Here is a 26,355-nt window from a genome sequence, read left to right as displayed (position 1 = left end):
CGGGAGGAGAGAAAAAATCTCCAGTCAGGCTGTCGCCAGTGTTAGTATTAGACGCTGCTGTCTTAGGTAATGTGCGATTTTGACCTTATATTTATAATTGAATTTTTTTAATTAAAATTTTTACTTTTTTAATATTGGTAGAGCTACCGATTGCTGTTTTTTATTTCAAATTGTGCTATTCTTATCTCTAAATTTTATACAATTCCGTTTCCTTAATTATTCTGTTTACTATTTGGCAAATAGTAATAACAAGAAAAAAAAAGCACACACAATATTAGCCTTGTTCTTAATATGTGAGTAATAGCAAGTATGACGTAAGCCAAGTTATCAGCAATAGTTTAAACTTATTGATGTGATTATATTTTAGAAAGATATGTGAAGTTTTAAACTTTGATGTTAAAAATTTTTCTAACATTATCCCAAAATCGTTTTAACATTCTAATAAAAAACGGAGATGTCGTTTAGATTATACTTATTTTGATATTTGTTTTTCTTTAAAATAACGCTATTTCTATCTTCTGTGAATGTTCTAAATAAAAAGTCAATAACACTCGATAGCGACGTAATATTTTGTAATTATATGGTTTCAAAACATTAATTCTATTTACATTTTTCTTTTTAAATATATTAAAATGTATTTTTTGCACATAATACTAATTTTTTTAAGTGTCTGATTGATTTTTTGATAAAAAAAATATGTAGTTGGTAAAGTCTAATGCAAAATATGATAGCAACTTTTTTCTTTCAGTAGTCTGTAAATTGGAAACATTTTCATTTTTGTTGGAAGACAGAATAATTCTTCAAAAATATGTTGTAAACAAATTTAGTTAAGAATATGTTAATTGTTTCTTTTTCCTGAGTATTATCAGATATTAACCATAACGATTACAAAAATCCATCAATTAAATGCAATATTTTGTAAGAATACACTGAGCTGAAAATTGTGTGTCCTTCATTTGCAACAAATAGCCAAATATTTTATGTAAGTTTAATTTTAACTCTAGGTAATTAAATTGCATTATTTAATATTTTCATGTAATTAGTAGTTATGATGTTTAGTGTTTAAGATTAATTGTAATAAATTAGTCTAAAATATTGATGTGTTCAAAATTTAATGTAGAAACATTAAGCTTTCTTAGTATGGTGTAATAATCTTAATATAAATAAATTATTACGATTATGTATGTTCTATATTTCCTTTTAAATAATTGAGTCAAATTGAACCCAACTTTGTAGATTTACTATTTAAGTTGACAGAAAGAATACTGGGAATTTTCCAAAGTTAAATTTTAATTAAATATTCTATTAATTAGAAATTATTCCAAATTTTCTTATTTTTTGGAGCAAATTTTCCTATATTTCTTATAGGAATTAAATTTGACCTTTTAGTTGATAACTTTCATTACCATATAATTTTTCCATTTATTTTTATCCAATTTTTTAATTGATTGATTTTATAGATTGATGGTGATTAATTTTATAGACAATTTTTGAAAAACAAAAATACAGTAAAGAGCTGTTGTCAGAAAACATGAATAGAATTCTAAAAAAAAATGTTGAAAGAGTGGAAAATTAACAGTTTATAGCAGAAGCAATTATTGATTTGATTTATTTCATGTTTGTTATGAAAAATCGACAATTTAACTTTCTTGGTACATTTATTGAAGCCTTTCTTATGCTTCATATTTGTGAATAAAATTTGGAGTATTTATATAATAAATATTTATAATTGATAGAAAAAATTATCCATAGTTAGTTTTTGAATATTCTGATTCAATTGGTGATCTTATTTGTATTGATTAGAAAACATTTCAGACATATAAGGATTTTGTATATTAAATTATTTTATATATGAATAGGTTTTTATGTAAAAAAATATTTAATGTGGAAATAATCTTAAGCAACTTTGTTACAAAATAAAATAATATAGCTGAGCTAGACCATATTGCTACTGTCTTTGAGGGAAGACTAAAATTCTTTTTTGTAATCATAATTTCATATCTCTTTCATTTCTTAATTTATAGTATTGTTTTAAAAATTCTTCTCATGTTTTAAAAATTATTATTTGAAATATATTATTAGTTGTAGAAGATTTATATCCATGAAGATTTTAATATCTGTTTGTAAATATACTGAAGAAAATTGATTAATTTGTATATATAGCAGGAATAGAAGAAAATAAACTCTTAGTTATGTTTTTATTACCTTTTTACATGTCCATTCTTATTTGTTTTGATTTATATGGTTTATTATAAGTTTAAAAGTTTCAAAAAAAATCTATATCCATGTTTTCTAAATAAGTTTTTAAAGCCTATGCAGTAATATAAAATTGCATAATTCTTAGACGAATAAACCAAGTTTTCACTCAACTGATGTATTCTTGAGGCACAATTACACGACATAAATAGAAATGCATGTTACTGTTTTTCACATTTTCTTTCTGTTTTTATGGAATACACACAATTTAGCATAACAGCAATTTAGGTTATTAAAAAAATTTAGTTAATGATTTGAAAATAATAAGTTATAAACATGCTGATATTCATACTTAATGCATAAGAAAATATATGCAAATCATATTCTTGTTTATTTTAATATGTTTGCAAATTTGAAATTCCTAATTCTTTTCTAAATTAAAGAACATTATTGCTGTTTAAAAATATATTGTACACTGCAAGGTTAATTTGTTTGCTTGTCTATAGAGTAATTGTAAAACTCGGGTGTATAAACCGGAATGCAATAATTTTTTTAGAAAAATAATTATTGTTCGTATAAAATACTAAAAATAACTGTTTTTAATATGATTATTACAGAAAGACTTTTTTTATTATTATTAATATAAGATTTTAAGCTGAAGATAATTGAAAATTCCATATCTTTACTTTTATTTCAAATTACAGTTTACAACACAGTTTTATTACTTGATTCTGTTGACCATATTAAGTAAAAATCTTATATAATCATTAGAAAAGAGAATTTTTCGTGATGAAATATGTTTTTGCCTTTGTTATGTCTGTTATGTTTGTACTTAATTTTTAAAATGTTAATAATATATTTTAGATATGAATAAAATATATATATATATTAGAATTATAACTTTACATGAGTTGTTACATTTATCTAAAACTGATTATGAACCTGGTTTTAGTGTAGTAAGAGCCCCATAGTTATTTTCTAGTAAATTCATTTGATGAATCTGGATTATAAAATTTACTATACAAAATTCTCGTGTTTTACATGCAAGTCTGTTTATGTTTTAAATATTCTTGGAAATGCAGAAAGGTTTTTAATCAGAGAAGAATGTTTATAGTATGGACTATGAATAGGTAAAATAAAGACTAGAAAAATTCATTTAAAAAATGATGTGAATGTTTAAAATTGTCAATTTTTTAAGAATGGCATTAAATTATGTGATCATCTTGATGTAGAATTATTATCGCAATGTCACTGAAAAATGATTTGAAATGCTGCATATTTAAAAATAATAATTAAAATAGCTAAAATTAAAATCCTCAAGCCTTTTAAATATATTCTGTATGTTTATTTAGAATAATTATCAATGAATACAAATCGAAAATAAATATGTAGTTCACACTAGGTATTAGTATTGTTCTAATATATCCAGAAGTCATAAACTAGAAAAATACTATTTACTCTAATTGTTCTTGAAAGCTATTTTTAACTCACTTAAAAGTGCTCAGTTTTCAAAAATTTTCTTTAAAAAGTATTTAATTTTTTCTAGAAGTGCAAAGAAAAAAAAAACTTTTTAGTTTTCCCAGACATTGAACTTGATAAAATTAAAGTCATAAAACATTGTTTAATAGACACATTAAGAAAAGATTACTGGATATATAGAAAAAGAAAATGTTTCTTTTAACAGCATTTTAAAGGCTGTATATATTGAATTTTATTGTACTATTTTGAATTGTAATTGCATAAAATCAATGTAATGAAATTTTATCTGGAAGCTGTACATTTTTATTCGTTGTAATTTCTTTAAATATTCTCATCCTTTAAAAAATAATTATTTATCGGGCTGATTTTGATTTCTTGGTACTTTATATTCTTTTTCAATAACTTTTTTAATGTTAAAATATGAAATTTTTATTTAGTTTTGCATTTATGTGAAAAAACAGATTTTCCTAAGTTTTGGTCATGTTAAATATTGAAAAAAGCCATTTATTTTAAATTCCAGAAGTAAAAAAACTTTTTTTTTTAAATTTGTAATCTGATGTAATGATTTCTAAGCTCTGTTTGTTATATATTTTTCTATTAAAATATTTGATTTAAAAAAATTCAGATAATTAGTATTCTATTAGTGTATGGCATTATTCTATTATCAGTTTCATGGCAGTTTTAATAAAGTTCCACTAAATTTTATGTTGGTTACCCCTAGGATATGTTAACTCTTACCTTTTGAAGTTAGCAAATAAAATTTTCTGAATAGTTAAATATAGTGAGTTGGCATAAGAGAATTTATACTTTCCATTATTAATTCTAAAATTTTTACTTTTCCATTATTACACTCTGTTTGCTTCATACTTCTCATGGAGAATTTTATTCTATCAAGTCCTTCATGTTGTTCGCATATGGTGACCCTATAGATGAGTATTTGCCATTGGTCCCCAATGTATTTATTTCATTAGTAGCCTAGTTACTTAAAGTAATATCTAATAAAAGTCAAGTAAAAGTGGCCATCTTCTAGAATTTGGTGTTCCCAGAAGTCACCCTGAGTATATAGGTCCTAAATAGTACCATAGTATATGTGCTGAAATTGGGTATGTCCAGAACTAGTGGTTGCCTCCCCTTGAAGAATTCTGTTGGGTGTAGGTGGATGTGTTCCTTTTGAATTGGTATGGCCCTTCTTACTCGCAAATTTAACTCTATTCATACAAAATTCTTTATTATGTGTACTAACACATTTCTAGTCTATAAATTGCTGAAGTAAAAATGTCAAATTGTGTTTTGTTGGTTTCATAATTGAAAAAGCAAATCACTCTCATGCTAATTTTAGGATTAATAAATCCAACCAAATTAAATCCATTTTATGGCATACCAGTCATCTTTCTAGATAATATTTGATTTTATAATATGTTAATTTTGACTAAACCACAAAGGGATTTGCCCTCTCTTCACTCAATCTCATAAATCATCAATCTCTTAACTTTTCATGTGATGTCATTTCGAATCCAACTCTGAAATCTGTTTCTGATTTTGAAGTTGTTGCAGAACTCACGGGTCACATTCCTTGGAAAATTTGTGCTGCACATCAGATGGATGTTAGATGTGACAGTTGCCTTTCAAACATTGTTTTGACCTTTAAAAACTCAGAAGCATCTAAATTCTTCAGAGCCGATTACATACACTGCAGTGTTCACGAATATGTGCTAAATGCTCTTTATATGATTTAAATAGACATATGACACCCCATGATAGAAATTCCCATAAGACACCAACATATGACAAATATACTGAGACCACATGTGACACAAATTGCTGTGTCTCTACCGTATTTAAATGTTTCTGAACCTCATCCAAGTTTTTCAAGAAATTGTCCAAAATGAAATATTGAAAAAGAAAAGCAAAATGCATCCTTTCCAGAAACAAGAAAGATTATTGCAAGTCATGCATTAAAGGGCAGGAATTCATATCTCTCAACTCTTAAAAAGTCTTCACAGATACTGGAACTCCAATGGGATCTCTCCAATAATGATTGCTCTGTATATTTTAAAATTCTTTACCCTAGAATACCTCTTAAAATGACTTTAAAAACTTCTAAAAATGTTGAAGAACATTCTAGCTCAAGAATAAACAAAGTTACTGAACCTTCTAAGTCGGAAGAATCTAAAATACCAAATTCCATTGCATTAGTATCAAATACAACTTGCAAATCCTCCAAAAATTCAAAAATAAAACCTGATCTCAAGAAAATAGAAAGTCAAAAAATGCCATTTTTTTTAACACTTGCTAGGAACAAACATGTGCTATACTTTCATGCCATCCTTTAATTAAAAATGAATCCATTCCTTGGGTACTGCTCTTTGTATTCCATCTTTAGCTATTAATTTTAATTTTAGTGTTTGCACTTATCTGTGGAGATCAACTAAAGAAGTTGAATTTAGAAATTATTTGGGAAATAATTGAAATGCCTCAATAGTTGAATAAAAACAATAAATTTTTTATAATTTGAGTAATCATGCTTATATTACGGATAAATCTAAATTGTGATGATTCTTCTGAAATATCTATGGATATGAATGCTTGGAAACTTTCTTTTGCTGTTAATAAGCTGATAGTGATATAGTCCTCAATGAGTTGCTTTTTTTTTTTTTTTTTTAAATAGAGTTTTTAACAAACAGTGTTAAGTATATCCTAAGAACTACTGTGAATTTTGGAATGAAATTAGATGACAATTTCATGAAAAGAGTTGTTAGATCAAAGTATTGAAAAATCTGTTTTCTTAATGGAAACAATTTCAAGATGGTAATTATTCAACTAAGTCAATCAATTTGTCACCTGGAACAAACTTGAACTCTCAAGTCAATTCCATTGACACCAATTTTGTAAATGTTTGTAACTTTATTAATAATAAATTACTAGGTTATAGAGTTGCATATTTTTGATAATGACTGTACAGAGATGTCTTTTGTTGTTGTTGCTAAAGTGTGTAAAAGATGCTTGATTATTACAATAATTTCTTGCTATGTGTCCTTTATTAGTTTAGGATAATTTATTAAAATACTTGGATATGATTTACTACCTCAAATGCCTTCCTTTTTAATGAATTTTATACAAAGGTTTAATTTGTTGGAATAAGTTGATAAATAAAAGACGGACTTTCATTGTATGTTCTTTAAAATTTTAGGAAGGGATTTCATTTTTAATGCTTTTGTATAAAAAAAATATTAAACATAAAATATTTATAGAATTGTATGTTTGAAGCACATAAATGTATTGCTTTGTTAAAAAGTTTATCTAACTACAATTTGAAAACTTTTTATGTCTTAAAAGTCAATGTTATGAATAGATTATTTGACTAAGTTTGCTATATAAAGGGGAAATTTTCTTTGTGATCTAATCCAAAGTCATTTTGATATTTCTTTCTAATTTATTCTTAATTTGTATACTTTTCATACCTGTATTAAACGTTATTATTCATAAATATTATTTCATTGTGTTATAATTCCAGAAAATTTTTAGTTGTTCTGTATTTTATTCAATATGCAGCGTATATGTATCACGAATTCATACTTATTAATACTGGCTATATTTCTTTTTAAGAAGATTAGTGATATAAAAATATCACCATCATCATTTATTTTTGAATTTCTTTAACATGATGAAATAATTTGATAAAATCCTTTAATTGTAGGAAGTATTCTCCATATGATGCTCCTCATCTTTGGCTATATCTTTTTGACTTATTAAAAAGACTAATCAGGTAAATTGATTTTTATTTAAAGGCAAACTTTTAATACATAATTCTATATATATTATTGAGTTTTAATTTATACAATACATTAAGAGATACAGAATTTACTGTTAATACTGAAAAAGATTTTGTCTTTATATTAATGGTGTTTAACCTGTTGCTTCTGAATAATATAATCAAGTTTAAAATATTTGAATTTATTAACAAAGATTGAAAAAAAAAATTTTGAATTTCAAGTTATATAACTTTCAAATTCTGGCATTTGATAAGCCACCATCCCTGTTTAAAAAAAAAAAAAAAAAAAAAAAAAAAAAACCTTTAGTGGGCTGTAATTAATTAATATTATTGAGTAAACTTTTTTATGCAATGATATAATGGCAATTAGTAAAAAATGTAAGATTGCTTATGGTAATTAGTAAAAATGTTTTATTTTTATTTGATTAGTATATTGATACTTATGTCCTTGAGTTATTGTATTTAAGGCTCAAATGATAAAACAACATTCAGGACAAAGCTTTAGCAAATGCTTTCTTCTAGGAGTATTGCATGAGCCATGGCCACATTGAACAGTTTATTTTCATTCACAAGTCCTGCAGTGAAGAAACTTCTTGGTTGGAAACAAGGAGATGAAGAAGAAAAATGGGCTGAGAAAGCTGTGGATTCGTTAGTGAAAAAACTGAAGAAGAAAAAAGGTGCCATAGAGGAATTGGAGAGAGCACTCAGTTGCCCTGGACAGCAAAGTAAATGTGTCACTATACCAAGGTCTTTAGATGGACGATTACAGGTAACTAGTCTATTATGTAATTTTTTTTTTTTTTGTGTGTGTGTGTGTGTGTGTGTGTGTATGCACAATGTGAAATGAATAAATAAAAAAAAAATACTTTAATAACTTTGCATCAAATTTCAGTTTGCTTTGTTTAAAAATATAAGTATTATATATTGGCTTAGTAATCAGTACTAGTTAAATAATTTCAGCATTTGTTTAAAGAAATAATCCTTGGCTTATTTTTAATGTAAATATATAATTAATTTGAAAGTAAATAATGTTCTTTCAGGTGTCTCATCGCAAAGGGTTGCCTCATGTGATATATTGTCGTGTCTGGAGGTGGCCAGACTTGCAATCTCACCACGAATTAAAGCCTCTAGAGATGTGTGAATATCCTTTTTCTGCTAAACAGAAGGAAGTGTGCATAAACCCTTACCATTATAAAAGGGTGGAAAGTCCTGGTGAATATTCTCATAAGATTTTTATTTGACTTAATTTTTAATGCATCTTTATCATTTATACCTGTTTTCTTCCTTTTTTAAAATTCCATAATATTGTATTCCATTATTTCTGACGATCCATATAGTATTTATTGCTGTTTATCCTATATTACTACATTTACTGGCATTTGTGGGTTTTAAATAATATTTATCACCATTTTATTGACTTTCTCTTGCAAATGAAAATTTTTGCAATGCCAGTAAAATTCCTTTAAATCGATCAAATAAAAAAGATAGAATATAATATTGTAATCTTCATAGTTTAATCCCTACAGTTTAGCAATAGATAGGAACACACATTAAACGCAAATTCTTATAACCATGTTGTGTAATTGTGGCTTAATGTTCCAAGACAAATCATTTGTTTTAATAAGAAGTTAGATCAATCTTCACTAACTGAAAACTAATTATATAAAACTAACTAGATATAACTAATTTGTATCAAAAGCTTTTGAATAAACTCTTCCGCCTTTTCACATTTAAGTACTCTATTTGCTTTCACTTGTGCAAGAGCTTATATTTTCTGTAATGTGCACAGTCTGTGGTGGCCTAGTGATAAGGTTTCGACTTCAAGGCTGAGAGGCTCTAATTCCCGAAACCTGAATGCTCTCAAGATCTGTTGTGAATGCGGACCTGCTGCACATTAAATCTGACATCATGCACCAAATGTCCTCCTGTTGATGTGGTATGGAAGTTTGTAGAGAGAATGTTATACGTGTCATCCTCATTGTCTGACCGGGGTTCAAAATTACAAGATCTGGCCCAAAATAGCTCTTGCTTCCAAATGGTATATTAATATAATTAAACTAATCTGACATCTGCTATGGCCAGATATGTGCTGCCTTTTTTGAAATAGTTTATCTCAACAGATGTAAAAAGTAACATGGATAAATATAAAATTTAAAGTACATATGAAGAGTTTTTGGAAGATTCTTAAATCGGTTTCTATATTGTATTAATTTGCACAGTTTTGCAATTGGTCTTTTGACAGTTTCATGAGTGGTCTTGACAGATACAATATTGAAAGAATTGTTCTTAACCTAGAGATATGTTTGGTTCTTCCCAGACACCATTGCAATTGGTTTATTGAAAGGCATTTTGATCTTTTTTGTAAGTAAATGAAATAGACTATGGAATAGGAAGACTAACCACCATATCTAATTTATTGCATATATGTATAAATATATAGTATATTTGTCAATTTTTTATTTTTTTTCCCCAAGAACAAGTTATTGACATAATTAGTGAATATAGTTATGTTTACTATGGGAAAAAAGCAGCCTAACTAAATCCCAGCTCCTGTTTTTATTATGATTTTAAGCTTCACTGGGTCCCTTTACTTAAAAGGATGTATATGTAGCAACCCCCTTCCTCTTTCTTCCTTCGAACGTCAAATCAATCGTGTACCATAGTTTACATCGTTGTTTTTTCATGATTCGCATTGTTACACTTTTTATACTTTTTCTACTTGACGATCTATTTGTTGAATTATGCAGTATCAGTTGTTATTGCTATTATTTCCATAAAGCCTTAAAAAACATTATGAAATGGAAAGCATGAAATGGATGTTATTGTTAATATTTTCTTTGAACATTTTTTTTTATTTTATGTTTGTTAAAAATCCCCCATACATTTAACAAAATGCTCTATAATTTTAAATTAATGTTAAACATGAGAAATTAATTTGTTTGATACATTATAGGTACACATGCTTCTTGTAATTTTTCAAAAAAAAAAATTTAAGGAGATAAAGACAGCACTTTTTATACAGTTTGATGTATTTGTAACTGTTTGCCACAAAAATTTACAAAATTCATTCATATTATATTTTTTTAATTATTTTTTTGAAATTTATACCTTTGAAACATTTTTCTTTTTTATGAAATAAAGAAAAAACTTGATAAGGACCAATTTTCTCCTTTTTCCTCTATTTAATGGGTTAGGCATTGAGCCAGCATGCAATTATTATTATGCAATGCCAGCATGAAATTTGTATCATTATTATAGTTGGGGAGCTAAAACTCAATGTAATTTTGATTTCATTGACGAATTTTTCTTATTTTGATGCAGAGAAATTATTTAGTAGCATCAAATAAATTTCTTAAACTGATTGCTGATTCATTTTTCACCTGTAAACTAGATTGATAAAGCAATTTATTGGCTGCAGCTGTTCTAATTTCTAAATCATTATCTTTACAGTTACAAATTAATTTCAAAGCATTTTTATAATCTTCATTTGTTATTTGCATAGTCTGAATTAAATTGGAAGTTAAATCTTTTAATAACATCAAATTTTACAGTTTTTTGAACATCTGAAATAGTTACTTTTTTATCAATGGTAACAGTCAATAAATATTTGGTCAATATCCAATCAGTATAATTAAAAAAAAGGAAATTCTGTCTTGGATAGTTTTGCTGTTATTCAGATTTTTTAATATTTGTTCTCAATTATTGCTAAATTGCCTAGAATACTTTGGAATAAATACTCCAGTAGAATAAATCTACTTGATAAATAGATTGTCACTCTCTTGGATCATAGTGTTTTATAGTTTGTTTGTTTGTTTCATTAATATTGCAAAACAAATATATTGCTTGAACAGCAACTAAGATCATTCTTTCTTTTAAAAAACATGAATAAGAAAAGTTCCATCTTATTCTATATTGAGCATACATTTTGTGTTCTCTCACTTGAATTAATTTTTCTTTTGCGATTATGACTAGATATATGCTTTGTTAAATTGCTAAATTGCTTTTTTTTTTTTAAATTTAATATTTTTATTGGTGGAGGAGGAGGGAAGGCATTTAAAAAATAATTCTAGAACAATTGCTAATTTTTTTTAGGACTCTCCTGTAAATTACATTTAAAATGTCTTTTTTTTATGTATATTTATACAGTCAAAATTGGACTTTGTTAATTTGAAAGACTTTGCACATTTATTGATCAGGAACATTTATAATTTATTAAAATTAAATGCCAAATGTTGCATAGTAATCAAGCATCCCTGGGTTATTTTGCGTGCAGAATAAATGGTGCACTTACTATAAAATAATAATAATAATAAAAACTTGAAAAAAATTATTTGGAGTTAATAACCAAAGCAAGCAATATTTTTTTATCATAACTTTCAAAGCGACAAAAACAAGTTAATAAATGAGTCGATGGTACAATATATTGGATTTAATTTAACTGTTATAGATTGCATTTAAAATTAATTTTCAAGTATTTGTTAGAAAAAAATTGGGCTGCTGTGAAATCAGTATCATTAAAAAGATACTTCTTTTTTGAGCTTATATAAAATATAATTTTGGGGCAATAAATGTTTCCATATCTATTGGTAACTAACCGTAAGTGATATCTATATCTCTATTATTTAATTAGGTATTTTTAAAATTTATTTATTTTGAAAGTTTGAAAATGTACTGTTTAGGGATTGCAATACCGGGATACCGAATATAGGTTTTTTGGGCCATTTGTACAATTTTGTAATATTGGTATTCACAAGTTTAAATACCGTTTTTTCGGTATTTACTAGAATTTTTTTAAATTGTCTCCATTATATGTTCAGGGATCGCCAACATAGCAAAATAATATGCGTTTTTATTTTTATGTCTCCCTAATGGGCGAAATTAATTAGACTATGAATACAAAGTTGCATCGTATAATCAAGAGAAGTGATAAAATACTTTTTGACAATGGATTTTAAAACTCTCTGCGCTTTAGAGCATTCATTAGGGTGAGTTTAATTCGGCAGAAGAGGGGTGAGAGGAAAGATGAAAGGAGATGTTTACATTTAACAAAGACTTGAGGTTTTATGAGACATAAATATTAAAAATAATTAGTAGTACAGAATATCTTACGGTACTTATATAATTATAATGATTTTAAAAATGAAAATGTAAAAGAAGAAAAGAGACTAACCAATTTAAATCTGATCAAGTTTATATTAGATTTTCTTAAAAATTTTTTAACCACATACCTATCCACATTCAGAAGAATTCGATACGGTTATCGAATTTTATGATGACACTAATGTCGATAGTGCAAAGGAATTGTCTCTTGAACAAAAATTAGAATTAGAAATAAAAAAAAATTTCAACAAACCAAAATACAATACAGAAATTAGTTATATGCAAAACCATCCGACGAGAAATCAATTTATTCGAAGATGAGGGATTTAGAGGTAAATACTTGGGAAAAGTATATTGCTAACAGTACCACTAACTAGCGTAGATGCCGAAAGAGCATTTTCAACAGCTGGTAATTTTTGCGTTTCAGGCTTAATGACAGTACAATTGATGCATTATTTTTTTAAGATCGCATTTCAAAAATTTGTAATAGTACCACAGAAACACCTGTGTTTTCTAAAATTTTTAAAACCGGTATCCCTTTATTAAGATCTAAAAAATACAAAATACCAGTATTGCACTTTTGGTTCGATATTGCAATCCCTAGTACGGTTGGTCTCAAAATTGCTTAAAATGTCAAATTTTAAATCTCTACTGTTCATCATTTAGGAAAAGTTTTTCTCGCAGATGGATGCATATATTTCCTACTTTTTATTATAAATAGTCTAATTGGTCAAACTTTTTTTTTGAAATTGAAATTATATGATTATAGGAAAGGGTTTAAATTATTAATAATAGGCAGCATATGTGAATTTTGAACTTATTTTTAGATGTAATCTTTTTATGTTGACCTTTAAATTATATGATAGTGGGTTACAAGCTCTTAATAAAGACTTATTAGAAAATTATTATGATACTGATTCTTAAAAAAATCAATGCTTTCTAGGAAAGGGAGAGGCCATAAAGTATGTTCCTTGACAGTCTAAAACATTTCTTAGAATATTGTGTAAGAAATTTTGGGCGGAGGGGGGGGGGATGTTGGAGATTTTAATTCATGATTTTTTATGTTGTACATCTAAATTCAAATATTGATAAAATGAAAAGTTTTTTTTAAAAAAATCTTTAATATTTCTTGCGATTTACCTTGTAATAAAAATCTTTAATTTATCGTGCAATTTAGGTATAAAATGTTGTTTTAATCTTTGAATAATAATTATATTGAGAGCTATTCTGTAATTTTTCAGTTTTGCCACCTGTTCTGGTCCCCAGGCATAGTGAATATCCTCCTGGCCATCCTATGCTGACTGTATTTCCACAAGTTTCGGATGCTTCCATGCCTCATAATGTCAGCTTCTCAGCTCAGGGTTTCACTTCTCCCAGCCCCAGTAGTTCAGCTCTTTCTTCGGGTATCAGTGTTCCTTCTCCCTCTACTAGCATCAACAACTCTGCTCCAAATAGTCCTTTTGGACTCTCTGGTAAAACACTTGCTCTGAGCACTAGCTTATTTTATTGCTTAATTATTTAAGTTAAAGCTATGGTAAATTAATTTGACTTGATAATATGTGTGTAATAATTTGTTTTCTAGCTTTTATCTGCATGTAGCAAATTGTTTAATCTGTCTATAATAAAATAAATTGAATGTCATAGATTTGAATTCATTTCTAATCTGCAAAATTGTTCATCTAAATAGTAAATTATTATTTGGAGTTGTTTATGCTTTATATATTCATTGATGAAAACAGTATAAGAGTAAATTAGGAATTGTCACTTGGATCTGGATAAGTGGGACATTTGGTTGGACTGGTTGACATTTTATTTATGATATTTAAACAAAATCATATAATGTGTAACCAATAAATAGATGGAATAATCCCTCAATTCAATAATGGGAACAACCTCATTATCAGTCAGTGACTCCTTCATGTGCCATAATATTTACTTAACAATAGTGAGTCGCTTCATGCACTTGCGATATCAAACAATTCAGCATTAAATTACACAGCATTTATGATAGACTATTACATTTTTTTTTTTTTATGGTGCAAAGAATGAGTTTGAAATTCTTGTATGAATTGGATAAATTAGGTAAAAATCACACAAATTCAATCAAATAATTTATTTTAAGGAGGGAAAATTTATTAATTCATTGACTTTAAGACTTTTTTTCTTTGGTTTTGCTCTGTAAATGCTTTTACATTCCCTTGAATTGTTTTAATGAAATGTATATAATTGTAGGTAAGTTTGGTAGATTGTGGGGAGGGGGTATTACTTTTTTGCTTATTCATTTGTTTTCGCATAGCATATGCTGCATAGTTTCTTACTTACTCATTTTGCCTTTCTCTCAGCAGAAACACCTCCTCCTGCTTACAGCCCTCAAGATGATAGTCAGCATGCATTGGATAACAGTCATCAAACAATGGATACTACAACTCTGCCTCAAGGTATGTGAAGCTTATAGCAGAGTTTCTGTACTTGTGATATTATTATCTTAAATAGGTAAGATTGAGAGCAAGTGCTTTTACAAAATCCTATAGTGGTTGCAACTAGAAATAGGGCGGCAAAAACAGAGAAATCAGGGAAATTCATAAAAACATCTAAAAATCAAGGAAAATCTTGCGTGGAAAGTGATCTACGATTTCATGTTATCATTTCTCTACATCCAAAATCGAATGTTGCCAAATCAATTGTAGCAACAGCAAACCAGGATAGCATTTTTTCAAGAGAATGGCGACATTTTTTAATTTCATAATGATAAAAAGAGTGATAAGTTGATGAATGTTGCTAGCATTAGCTTGAATGAAACTTTCAGAAATATCGGTTTTCATATGTCAAAAAAATGGAGTACGAATAAATTGTAGTTTAACCTGTTCTGTTATATCATGCCATATCTTTATATCTATCTACATCATATAAGGTGATAATGATATGCAGAAGTATTGTTGAGAGAGAATTTTTGATCAATAATAAAAAAAAAAAAATTATGAAAGAACAAACATCTTTACAAAAAGAATTGTTTATGACAACATTTAAGTGAACAGTGTAATAAGTAATTTTTAAGTGTGAGGAATTCATGAGCCAAATATGAAGAATATAAAGGAAGGTAGAAGAGGAATTCTGTAAAAAAATTGAAAAAGGAAGCAGAATATCTGCTTAAAAAATTAAAAGCAAATAATAATAATAATCTTGGGGCAACTCAAATAGAGAATTTGAGTTGAGTAAGAAGTTGCATTCAAAATTTTGCAAAAATAAGGTTTTGGAACTTTTTAATTTATTTGAAGCAGGAGTGATTGTTTTAAATCAAATATTTCTTTATTAATACTCTAATAATGTATATTTTTTCAGTTTTGAAATTAATATTATTTGTTAATGTTTTTACATTTTAATTGTAATAGGTAAGCATTTATTAGTTGATTATTATCTTTAAATTAATAGTTTACATTAGTATTATTTCTGATGAAAATGAAAGTACTTTTATTTGTTTATAATAGCATAAACCTTTGCTCAGAGAAAGTAATACTTAGTGGTTTCTTTGTTTAAATCTTTGTTAAAATATATATTATTAGATATATATAGTCTTATTATTTTAACACTTATACTGCAACATGTAATTCTATTACTTACACAAAAGCACTAATTATTTAACTGTATTAAAATTTTGAACAAAAAACATTAATTGTAACATAAGTTAATTTGTTTTGTTAAGAATGCTATAATATTTTCTAGAATTCTTATGAAGTTTTCGAAACAAAGTATTTTGTTAAAATGTCCAATTGTTAAATGTCTCCCCCTAATCAGAAATGTTATATAGTATTTTAATAGATTTATTTTCAAGGGGGAAGAGATGTTCATCCCATTTTTAAAAATTAAATTTCATGAAATATATATAATATGCATTTAAATAACCCATAAAACTATTTTTAATTATGTATATTGTACGCATAAAGTGATTTTGTGTTGGGAGAAAGCAAGAAACCAAAATAATTAGTAGCTGTAAGTCAAGGGAAAGTTGCAAGTTTATTCAGGGGAAAAAATTTTCAGTTTCTGTGGCCATCCTGAAAAATAACTTCAAGCTTCAAGTTAATTCTTTGTTAAAATGGACTTGATACCTGAATTGAGTTCCTGGTCCATTTTTTTACTTCTTCTCATCCTCTCTTTCTTCCCATGTGCACATGTAGGAGTTATGATTTCTGTTCATTTTAAGGGTTAAAAATGGAATAATGTTTAAGAAACATAACACTGTTTATAGATAAGTATTTTTTGGAAAAACATAATTATTTTTAATGAGCAAATGCCATAGAATCTAATATTGAATATTTAAATTCACTTCTAATATTTGTTATGGAAAATAGATTGCTATAAACAAAATATCCTTGTAATATTTAATGATTTATGCTTAATTCTGTATTTATACCACCTCAGATATGAGGATGGGGAGCTCCCATCATGGTGGTTAGTTATTGCCATCTTGATGGTTACAAAAATGTCATTGTATAAAATCACTTATATTGATTTAATAGCTTTCGCATTTCATATAAACAGTATTTCGTGCCACGTGCCAGTTTTTTAAAATGTTAAGGTATTTTACCTTTTTTTGAATTTTTTTTTTTTTTTGTTTGTTTAATAATATACAATTATTGCCTATATTTTATGCAATAACAGCCATCTTTCATTTTATTTATTTTTGTAATTGTGAAGAACCTATTATATAGGAATTAGTAATTGATTGATTTTAGATTATTTAGGGAATCCACTGGTTTACAGTAGTTTTTATGATGTCTAAAGCAATATTTAATATAATTGTTCTTTCATAAGGTTTTTAATATTATTTTATCAAAATTATTTAGAAATCCTAAAGCCTAAATGAAAAGTTTTGTATGAATATATTTTATTGAAGATTATTGGGTAAAAATTGGCTTTCGGATGATGTTACATTACATGGCAGTGTGGAAAAACTTATACAAAAGGCTTTTTATTTTTATAAGTACTTATTTTATTTATATTTTGTTATTATTATTATTTGTTGAAAAAAAATTAAAAGCCTGATAATGATTTATTTTCTGTTCTTGCATTTATTCAGAAACTGCTTTAACATATTTAGTTATTCGCATAATGTACTGGGAAAGGTATGTTCAAAGGATATGGAGAAAATGTCAATTTTCTTTTAATTGTGTATTTTAATTAAAAGAATTGTAAGTGCATTAGATCTTTTTTCCCAATAGGGTCAAGGTTTGATCTTAATAGTAATCTCTGTGATTGTAATTTTTGTACATTTTTTCCGCCTGTGTTAATGAAGCTCTAATTTTTATAAGTCTGTTGTCTTCATTTCAAAATATTATTATAACTTACTTTATTAATTTATTTATTTATTCTGTTTCTCTTTAAAGAATAATTACTAGAACTTCTGTTGTTTGATTTCTTCATGCTTAAAAGATTTTATTTCTGTTCACTTCTTTAATTAAATTAATCAAAAAGATTCTTAAAATTGTGGTTTGCATTATTTAGATGCTGATGTTGCTCCTGTCACATACCAGGAGCCTAAATTCTGGTGTTCCATTGCTTATTATGAGCTAAATTCACGTGTAGGAGAAGTGTTTCATGCTCAAAACCACAGCATTGTTGTGGATGGTTTCACTGATCCCTCCAACAATCAGAGTCGTTTTTGCCTTGGCTTGCTCTCTAATGTAAACAGGAACTCAACCATTGAAAATACTCGCAGGCATATTGGTAAAGGTAAGCAACGATTGATTTTTTCAAAATAAATTATTCCTTCACAAGAAGTTCATCTTGGGTGCACTGTGAAACACAAATCTGTTACACTGTGATAAGGTGTTGTGATTCAAAAAAGAAAAATAATAATAATGAAATTGTATTCTTTACACATATTTCAAATGTGCATAGAAAATGCCAAACTTTGAAAGCTGTTTCAATCGGCTGAACCTTATTTTAAAATTTAGGCTATTTTGTGCCAATTTGAATTCTGGACTTCTGCAAGTAATAATTTTATCAAAGTGATATTGTAAAATCAATCCATAGATGAATCATGTTTCTAAAACAGAGAATTTATTATACATTCAGTGATATTTTGAAATGAATTTGTGCAAAGGGGTCATATTAAGAAGTTGTTGATTTTTATTTTCAAAATTATTAGTGCTAGTTATTATGCCATTAGGTGATAGAATTTTCATCATTCAAAAGAAGAAATTGACTTGTATTTAAAATGGTTAATATGTTTTTTCAAGACAGGAAATTTTGATGCCCTGAACATAAATTATGTTGTGAAGTGCATTATTTATTAAAATAGTAAGAACATAGATGTTTAATATTGCCAAAATAATGTCTTCAAAAAAAAATTTTTAATTGATTATTCAGTATTATAAGTTTTTGTTGTTGTTAGTTTCAAAATTTTTAGTATTTATTTACGCATAACAATTAAACTCAGTTATAAATGTTAATATTGGATAGATAAATCTTCTGTTGACTTCCAAACTAGAATAAGAAATCCATCAACTTGTTCAAATAATATGTATGTAGCTATATACAAGGTCTTCGTGTTTTTCACTATGATATACTTCAAATCAGCTGCTATTTGTGCTTTTATTTCTTGTAAGTATATAAGGAGATATTTATTATAACTACCAATTATTTTGATGGAAATTATATGATTTATGTGTTGGAAAGCTGCTAAAAATTTGAAACTGCAGATTTCATTTTATTACTGAATCTTTTGATGACATTTATTTGTTTAATTGTTTTTAAAACTATTTTCCAATAAACTGTTTGAAAAAGTTAATTTTTAAGCAATGGTGCAATCTCTGTAATTAAAGTTATTCTTTTTGTTCTGATGAATGAATGCATGCATCTACATTTTGTCATATCTTAATTGTTTGAAAATAGTCACACCTGCTTGCTCATCAATAATTTATTATAGCTATCTATTCTCATTTTCTAATGCTAATTTGATTATTTAAGAATATTTGTTGTTTCGGTTTCAAATACTTATATGGAAATAGATACTTAAGTATCTTTATTTCATAATTCATATTCACAGAAAAACTTAAATTTAAAACTTCTTGAATTATTGTTAGATTATTATTATTGATAATCCTGTAAATAATTAAATGAAAATTTCAAACAATCAACATATTTCATTAAAATGCAAGTGAAAATCGGAAATCTGAACTGTTTAATAGACAAAATATATTTGAAGTGTATATTATTATAATTTTAAATTTATTAATTTCATTTCCTGAGCCCCTCGGAATGTTTCTAAAATTTCTTCCGTCAACACTGAAAACACAGGAAAGTTTCCGGAAATTACCTGTAAAATTGGTGGAGATACTTGCAATTAAAATTCTGAATTTTCTGTGATTTGAAAAAGGATTTATCATAAATTGAAAATTGCACTCTCCTGTGTTGTCATTGAAAACACAGGAAAGTTTCCAGAAATTACCTGTAAAATTGGTAGAGATACTTGCGATTAAAATTCTGAATTTTCTGCAATTTGAAAAAGGATTTATCATAAATTGAAAATTACACTCTCCTGTGTTGTCATATAGTATTTCTGAATTAAGCAACAATGAGATGAGATTTAAACAACAAAGTAAGTAAACAAAAATAATTTTTTAAAAATTTTAATTCATTTTGGAGGATCTGAGAATCCAAACTCATAACTTCTATTCAATTATTAAAATACCTAATTAAAACCTTGTGACCATACAACCACAGAAGAAGATTCACAATTTTAATATTTTATTCTGATAATCTTTATGCCAATGAGAAAATGTGCAATGTATGTTTGCAGTGTTTTATATAAGAAAGGGAAAAGGCAAATTAATAAAAATAGGGTAAAAAAATGCACTATTAAACTAACACATGCTAGTTGTATTCAAAACGACCACCATCAGCCAAAACTTCCATTTGTATTCAATTCCAGTTTGGATCTTCAGATCTCCTCTCCCCTACTATTTTTCTGTGATTTTTATTTTTATAATAAAAAATCATGTTAAAAGGAAATGTATTACATTAGTAGGAAATAGGTTGGATAATTTTATTCTTATACATTATGCTAATGTACATGTGATTTTATATTGCATTCTTCATGAGAATTGATAAACAGTTTTGAGAAAAGTCTTTTTAAATGAACATTCATCTCATATACTGTATTTGTTGATTGTTATGTTTGTAAAAATTGGTAAAACATATACAAAAAAATGCTTATTTCAAACCTAATGATTGAAAATTTTTTGCTTTGTTTTCTGGGCACTTTTTATTCTTTTTTTCCTATATTAATTTCTGTCAGAACAAACAGAAACCTATTTCATATGCTATTAATAATATACTGTGTAATATATAAGAAAATAAAGCAAAATCATTCTGAAGATTTTAGATACTTCTGCAAAAAAGGCAGTTTTTTTTAGAAAACCTGGAAATAAAAAGGAAAACAGTAGAAATGCTGGTCATGCAGAATAAGCACAGTCTTGTAGGACACTGTTCTGTTATAGACTGTGCCTTAGGTACACTGTGCAAAATAAAGCCATAAAGTGACTTTTTAATTAGCTTTCCTTGTGTGATTGTGAATTATTAAACATTATGGAACAACAAAAATCTAATTTCATCTTTGTGTTATTTATCTTGTTTAGTATCTCTGTATTTCCTTTTAAGTAATTAATCAACTTTCATAAGTGTTATTGTAATACAAATAGTGTTTTTATACTACCATTTAATTTGGATAATAATTATACAGATTTTGAAAATGTGAATTAATTGTTATAAGTTGTTATTATTTTAAGCAGCTTTGTTTATTTGTATAGAAGTTTCCTTTATGTGATTTAAACATTGTCACTGCTTAATTTTTTTTTTTTTTTTTTTTTTTTTTGCTATTGCATTTGTCTAGATTTTGTACAATATTGAGATTAAGCAATATCTTACTCATTTGATTCTTTAACATATGCATGATGTATGTTTTTTACTTCCATAGGAATCCATTTGTATTACGTGGGTGGAGAAGTATATGCTGAATGTTTGAGTGACAGCGCTATTTTTGTCCAGAGCCGGAATTGCAATCATTCCCATGGCTTTCATCCAACGACTGTGTGTAAAATACCACCGGGATGTAGCTTGAAGATATTTAATAACCAGGTAAATCTTAACAAAAATGAATGGATATTTCTCTTGTATAGTTATTCTGTATGTTATCATAATAATGAATTCACCTGAAAGGAATTAGTCCAGGCTATAGTTTATATATATATATTAAAGCAAGTTTGTGTATATATATAAAATATGTAATTTTATAACAGAAATTATTATTTATGATTATAAATATATAATAAATTTTTTTTACATATCTTTTTGATTGATCAATATTGAAAAATGCGTTTTCTTGTTATTTCATAAGAAAAATTACAATGATCTTCCTCTTAATAGTTTGAGATGCATGAAGTAATTGCCATGGTGTATTATGTTTAAACTTTTTTTTTATTGTTTGAATAGAGTAACAGTTAATACTGTCAATTTTCATGTGCTTATATTTTATTTGGTATCAGTCTAAATGTTTTTTATTTGGTATCTACTTACCATTTTCTTTTAAATGGCATATTAAGGATATATATATATTTGTTTTAGTCGCTTTAATATCAATTTATGGATCATAATAAAAAGAAAATTGCACATTGTGTTGCGAAATAAATACATGGCATCGAAAAAGAATGCATGTAAATGCTTTGAATATTCAAGTGCAACTTTTTTTATAATAAATAAAATATTATATATATCTAAATTTTTGGAGGCTAAAATGATTTTATTTTTATTTAAAAATGCATTCTTAATTAGGATGAGCATTTTAAAATTATTTTATGAATCTACATTTTTTTTTAAACTTGTGTTAAAGATATGCCTTATAAAGTTACTAACTTATATCCATAACATTAGTTTTTAAAAAAATGTTCTCCTTCAAATATGAAAGGAAATTTTTATAGATAGTTAATACTTATAATGACAAACAATTTAGTTAAGAATTTGTCGTGGATTTATATCTGATGCATGATTAATCCTTTCTTATGAATTTATATAATTTCTCAAATAAATGATGCATCCGATTTGGGGCATTTATTGAAGTATTTCTAAGTGATTTTTTTTAATTATTATTACTTACTGCTTCCACTTATTTGAAGACTAATTAAATGGCATTTAATTATTAATTCATTGTCATTGTATATAAAGTAGTTGAAATTACTTTATAATTTGTCTTGCATTTCTGATCAAATCTGTAATACTTATGCTCTTAAAGAGTAAATGTTCCATAAGAAAAGTTTCATGATTTGATGTGTTGTGGTGGGCGTAAATCTTCCTTTTTTATCTGTCGGATCACTGCACATATTTAAAAAAATGTAATTGAATGTTTGAAGGAGTAAATGGGTAAAGTGTATAATATTCTATTCTTTTTGTTGTGAATCTTGTTTTTATATATTTCATTTGTATTGAATTGAATATTTAATGATATGGGTGTCTGCAAAATAAAACTAAGTCAAGAATCTTATTTTTTATAGGATTTCGCTCACCTTTTAACTGATGCAGTGAATCATGGCTTCGAAGCTGTATATGAACTTACTAAAATGTGTACCATCCGAACTAGCTTTGTGAAAGGATGGGGGGCAGAATATCATCGACAGGATGTCACTTCCACACCCTGTTGGATTGAGATCCACTTGAATGGACCTCTGCAATGGCTAGATAAGGTCCTCACCCAAATGGGTTCCCCACACAACCCAATATCCTCAGTCTCATGATATCCATTTTCTTTCATTTTTTTTCTTTTGGAGTGATAGCAAAAAAACAATACATTATAGACATGTATTCTCATATAACAAATGCTCATTCATCTTCATGTGCATGATTTTATAAGAAAATGTCATCAGTCATTTTATTTTTATCCTTTAGCTCTACTTTTTAACTATTTCTTTCTTCCTCTCCTTAAATATAGTCCTCATTTGTTAAACTTTGTTACTTTATAGTTTATTTTTTATTTGCAAGAAATGAAGTTTATTTTGAGAACTGTGTATTTTAAAAGATAGTTATTTTTATCAGCTTGTAAAAAGCATAAAAATTCTTAAGATAACTTTTTAATTTTGAAAAAAAAATTCTCGGTGAATTATTAATTTAAAAAATGTCTCCCTCCCCTGCCCTTTTAGTTTTAGTATTGTTTTCTCTTCAAAGTCTCTGGTTTGGAAGATGAAAATTTCATATTTGGTTATGTCCCTCATCTGATCCATTTTCTATTTTAGGTTAGATTCACTTTTTGATGGGCAATTCTTATGTACTTTATGACAATGAATGCATGCATTTCTTAATATATAATCATGAAAAAAACATTGCACACTATCATTCACTAGATGCAATTAAATTGGCTGCTTCCTGTCTTTTCTATCAAATTATTTATTTTATTGAAAAAAATATTACTATGAAACAGCTGTTTTGTTTATTTCAATAAGTTTATTTATGGGAATGTAATTTTTAATCCTTTCAAATTCTGTAATTTATTTCCCGCCTTCTGCTAGGTTTAGTGAATTCATTGTTCTCTTACTATATTTTGCATTTGTTATTGTTTAAAATTGCCATAGCATTTGAAGCATCTCTATTGTTGTTATGTTGAACTTGTATTGCTTTTTTGTATGTGTTAGTGTTTTCAACAATTAAAAGCTTATTTGCTAAGAGCTTGCGATTTGAGCACTGGATTGTGATGTTTATGTAAAAATGAAATGGTGCTGTAGTTTTTTTTTTTTTTTTTCTTAAAGTTAAATATTGTATTTTTATATGATGCAAGCTCATTGTGAGATTTTTTGCTTCCTTGTAAAATTATGACTATAAAAGTCAGTTATGTTTTTTAAAAAAGCTGCTTATTTTGTTAAATGATCAAAATGAACCTACTGAGGTCTTTTTAATGTACATTTGTAATATTTGCATGCGATTTTTGCTTTCTATTTTATGGTTCTTTTATAATGTAGTGTTTTTTATTGCTGAGATGTAAATTATTTGTATAAAATTGTTATTTGCTCCTGTCAAGAAATTATGGTATTAATGGTATGTGTAGAAAAACCATAATTTGTTTTATATTTCCTACCTTCCTTTTGTTTTTCATTTTTATTGTGCCACAATCTTTCTTTTTCAATGATTTTTTTTTTTTTTTTGTATGTATTTGTGTTACTATGTGCATTGTGTTGCATTTACATTAAGGGCTTGAAAAAGTATATTTTTGCATTTTTTTTTAATACCTTAATGGAAAGTTTGATTTAATGTTTGTGCTGTAATTAAATCATAAATCATTTACTTTGATTTTTTTCCCTTAATTTTTTTCAGGTTAGTGGCAGTATTTTTTTTTTTTTTTTTTTTTTTTTTTTTTTTTAAGAATAATGCATAAAAATTGATCAACACAGTTACTATCATGGATTTGTAAATTAAATTAATTAAAAAGTACATTAATTTAAAACAAACAGCAAAAACAAATTATATTATTTTTCTTTTCTGCATTATTTATGAGAATAAAAAAAAAACATTTTTACAAAAAAAAAAATGTTGCTAGTTTCTTAATGATTTACAACAATTCATATTTTCTGTCAGATAATGTATTTCTAAAAAATGAGATTTGCAATTAAAAATTCCTTTTTAAAATCACACTATGATCTGAGGGGTTTTTTTTTTCTCTCTCTCTCTCCTTCTAACATCTATTTTAATTCATCTCAAACCTGATTTTTTATTGTTTTTTTAATGATTGATCTTTTTACTAATGATTTTTAATTTATTCTGTTTGACTTCGATCTCTGCACCCAACTCCCTGATTTTTTATACATCTAAATTGCTTCATGCATAAACATATTCTTGCACTGTGCTGTATATTAGTTTTTAAAATTGGTAGGCCACTAATTAGATTATCATTCACATTTGCCACGTCTAATGCCTTATTTCTGCCTGCCATTTTTCGTTTGCTGTGCAGAGCCTAATTTTTAAAAAAAATTGTGAAGAGAAAGTATTATATACAAACATATTTTTTATAGAAATTTGCTTGTATTTTTTGCATAACTTGCATAGATAAAGGAAGTAATTTAATATTGGAATCTTTAATGGAAATATGCTTGTATATTTTTTTAGCTAAATGTGAATGAAAAAATGTATTTTATTCAGAAACAAATTCTTATGCATTCCTGAATGGTCTGGTTATTACAATGATTATGAACTTTGTAGTTATTCTTCTGCAGTGTTTTGAAACTTGGTAAATTTATAAGCAAGTGTGGAATTTACAAATACTTCAGTTTTAAAATCAAACATATACTGCTGTTTAATCTACAGCAATACTTTTTTTGCACAGTAGTTCAAAGATGTTTATTTGCATTACATTGCCATTAAACAATCTGTTGTCACATTTAATTGAAAAGTAGGGATTTAAAAAACAGGAAAACTATTTAAAAGAGGTCTTGAAGGCTAATTTTTTTAAATTTGAAATTAACACTCAAATTTTGATATCAGTCGGTATAAATGTAAAATCTGTGCAGAACCTTGTAATTATTTTCTCTTTGATGCTCATGTCTTTACGTTTGAAAATTCTGCCAATGCCATTAAAAACGTTTTTTGCTTGTATTTGTAATTATTTCTTTATTAAAAACGATTCCTATCATTTTTATTGTTTTAGTAATTTAGGAATGCATTAATCAATGAAGTACCCAAAGTGTATGTGCAATATTTGTCTGTGTTCTGTTTTGTATAACACTGTTATGCACATTGTAACTCTTTATACTGCTAATAAATACTTTTGTATGACA

The 26,355-nt window shown here is 26.6% G+C and overlaps 1 protein-coding gene across 2 annotated transcripts; it reads left to right on the top strand.

Moving 5' to 3' along the window:
- LOC129963340 (protein mothers against dpp-like) lies at window positions 1–26,355 on the top strand. 2 transcript variants are annotated; one of them, XM_056077657.1, is made up of 9 exons: window positions 1–66; window positions 7,373–7,441; window positions 7,970–8,216; window positions 8,488–8,659; window positions 13,789–14,019; window positions 14,890–14,985; window positions 18,047–18,274; window positions 21,522–21,682; window positions 23,092–26,355. In XM_056077657.1, the coding sequence occupies exons 3-9, from the start codon at window positions 7,986–7,988 to the stop codon at window positions 23,329–23,331; spliced, it is 1,359 nt and encodes a 452-aa protein (XP_055933632.1). In that variant the 5' UTR covers window positions 1–66; window positions 7,373–7,441; window positions 7,970–7,985; the 3' UTR covers window positions 23,332–26,355. The 2 variants fall into 2 exon arrangements, with proteins under 2 accessions (XP_055933632.1, XP_055933633.1); XM_056077658.1 differs by having other exon boundaries at window positions 19–66; window positions 14,893–14,985.

Source organism: Argiope bruennichi, chromosome 3 (genome assembly GCF_947563725.1).
Source record: "Argiope bruennichi chromosome 3, qqArgBrue1.1, whole genome shotgun sequence".
Taxonomy (NCBI): domain Eukaryota; kingdom Metazoa; phylum Arthropoda; class Arachnida; order Araneae; family Araneidae; genus Argiope; species Argiope bruennichi.
Note: the sequence above shows the minus strand (reverse complement) of the source record. Positions and strands in the feature narration are given on the sequence as shown.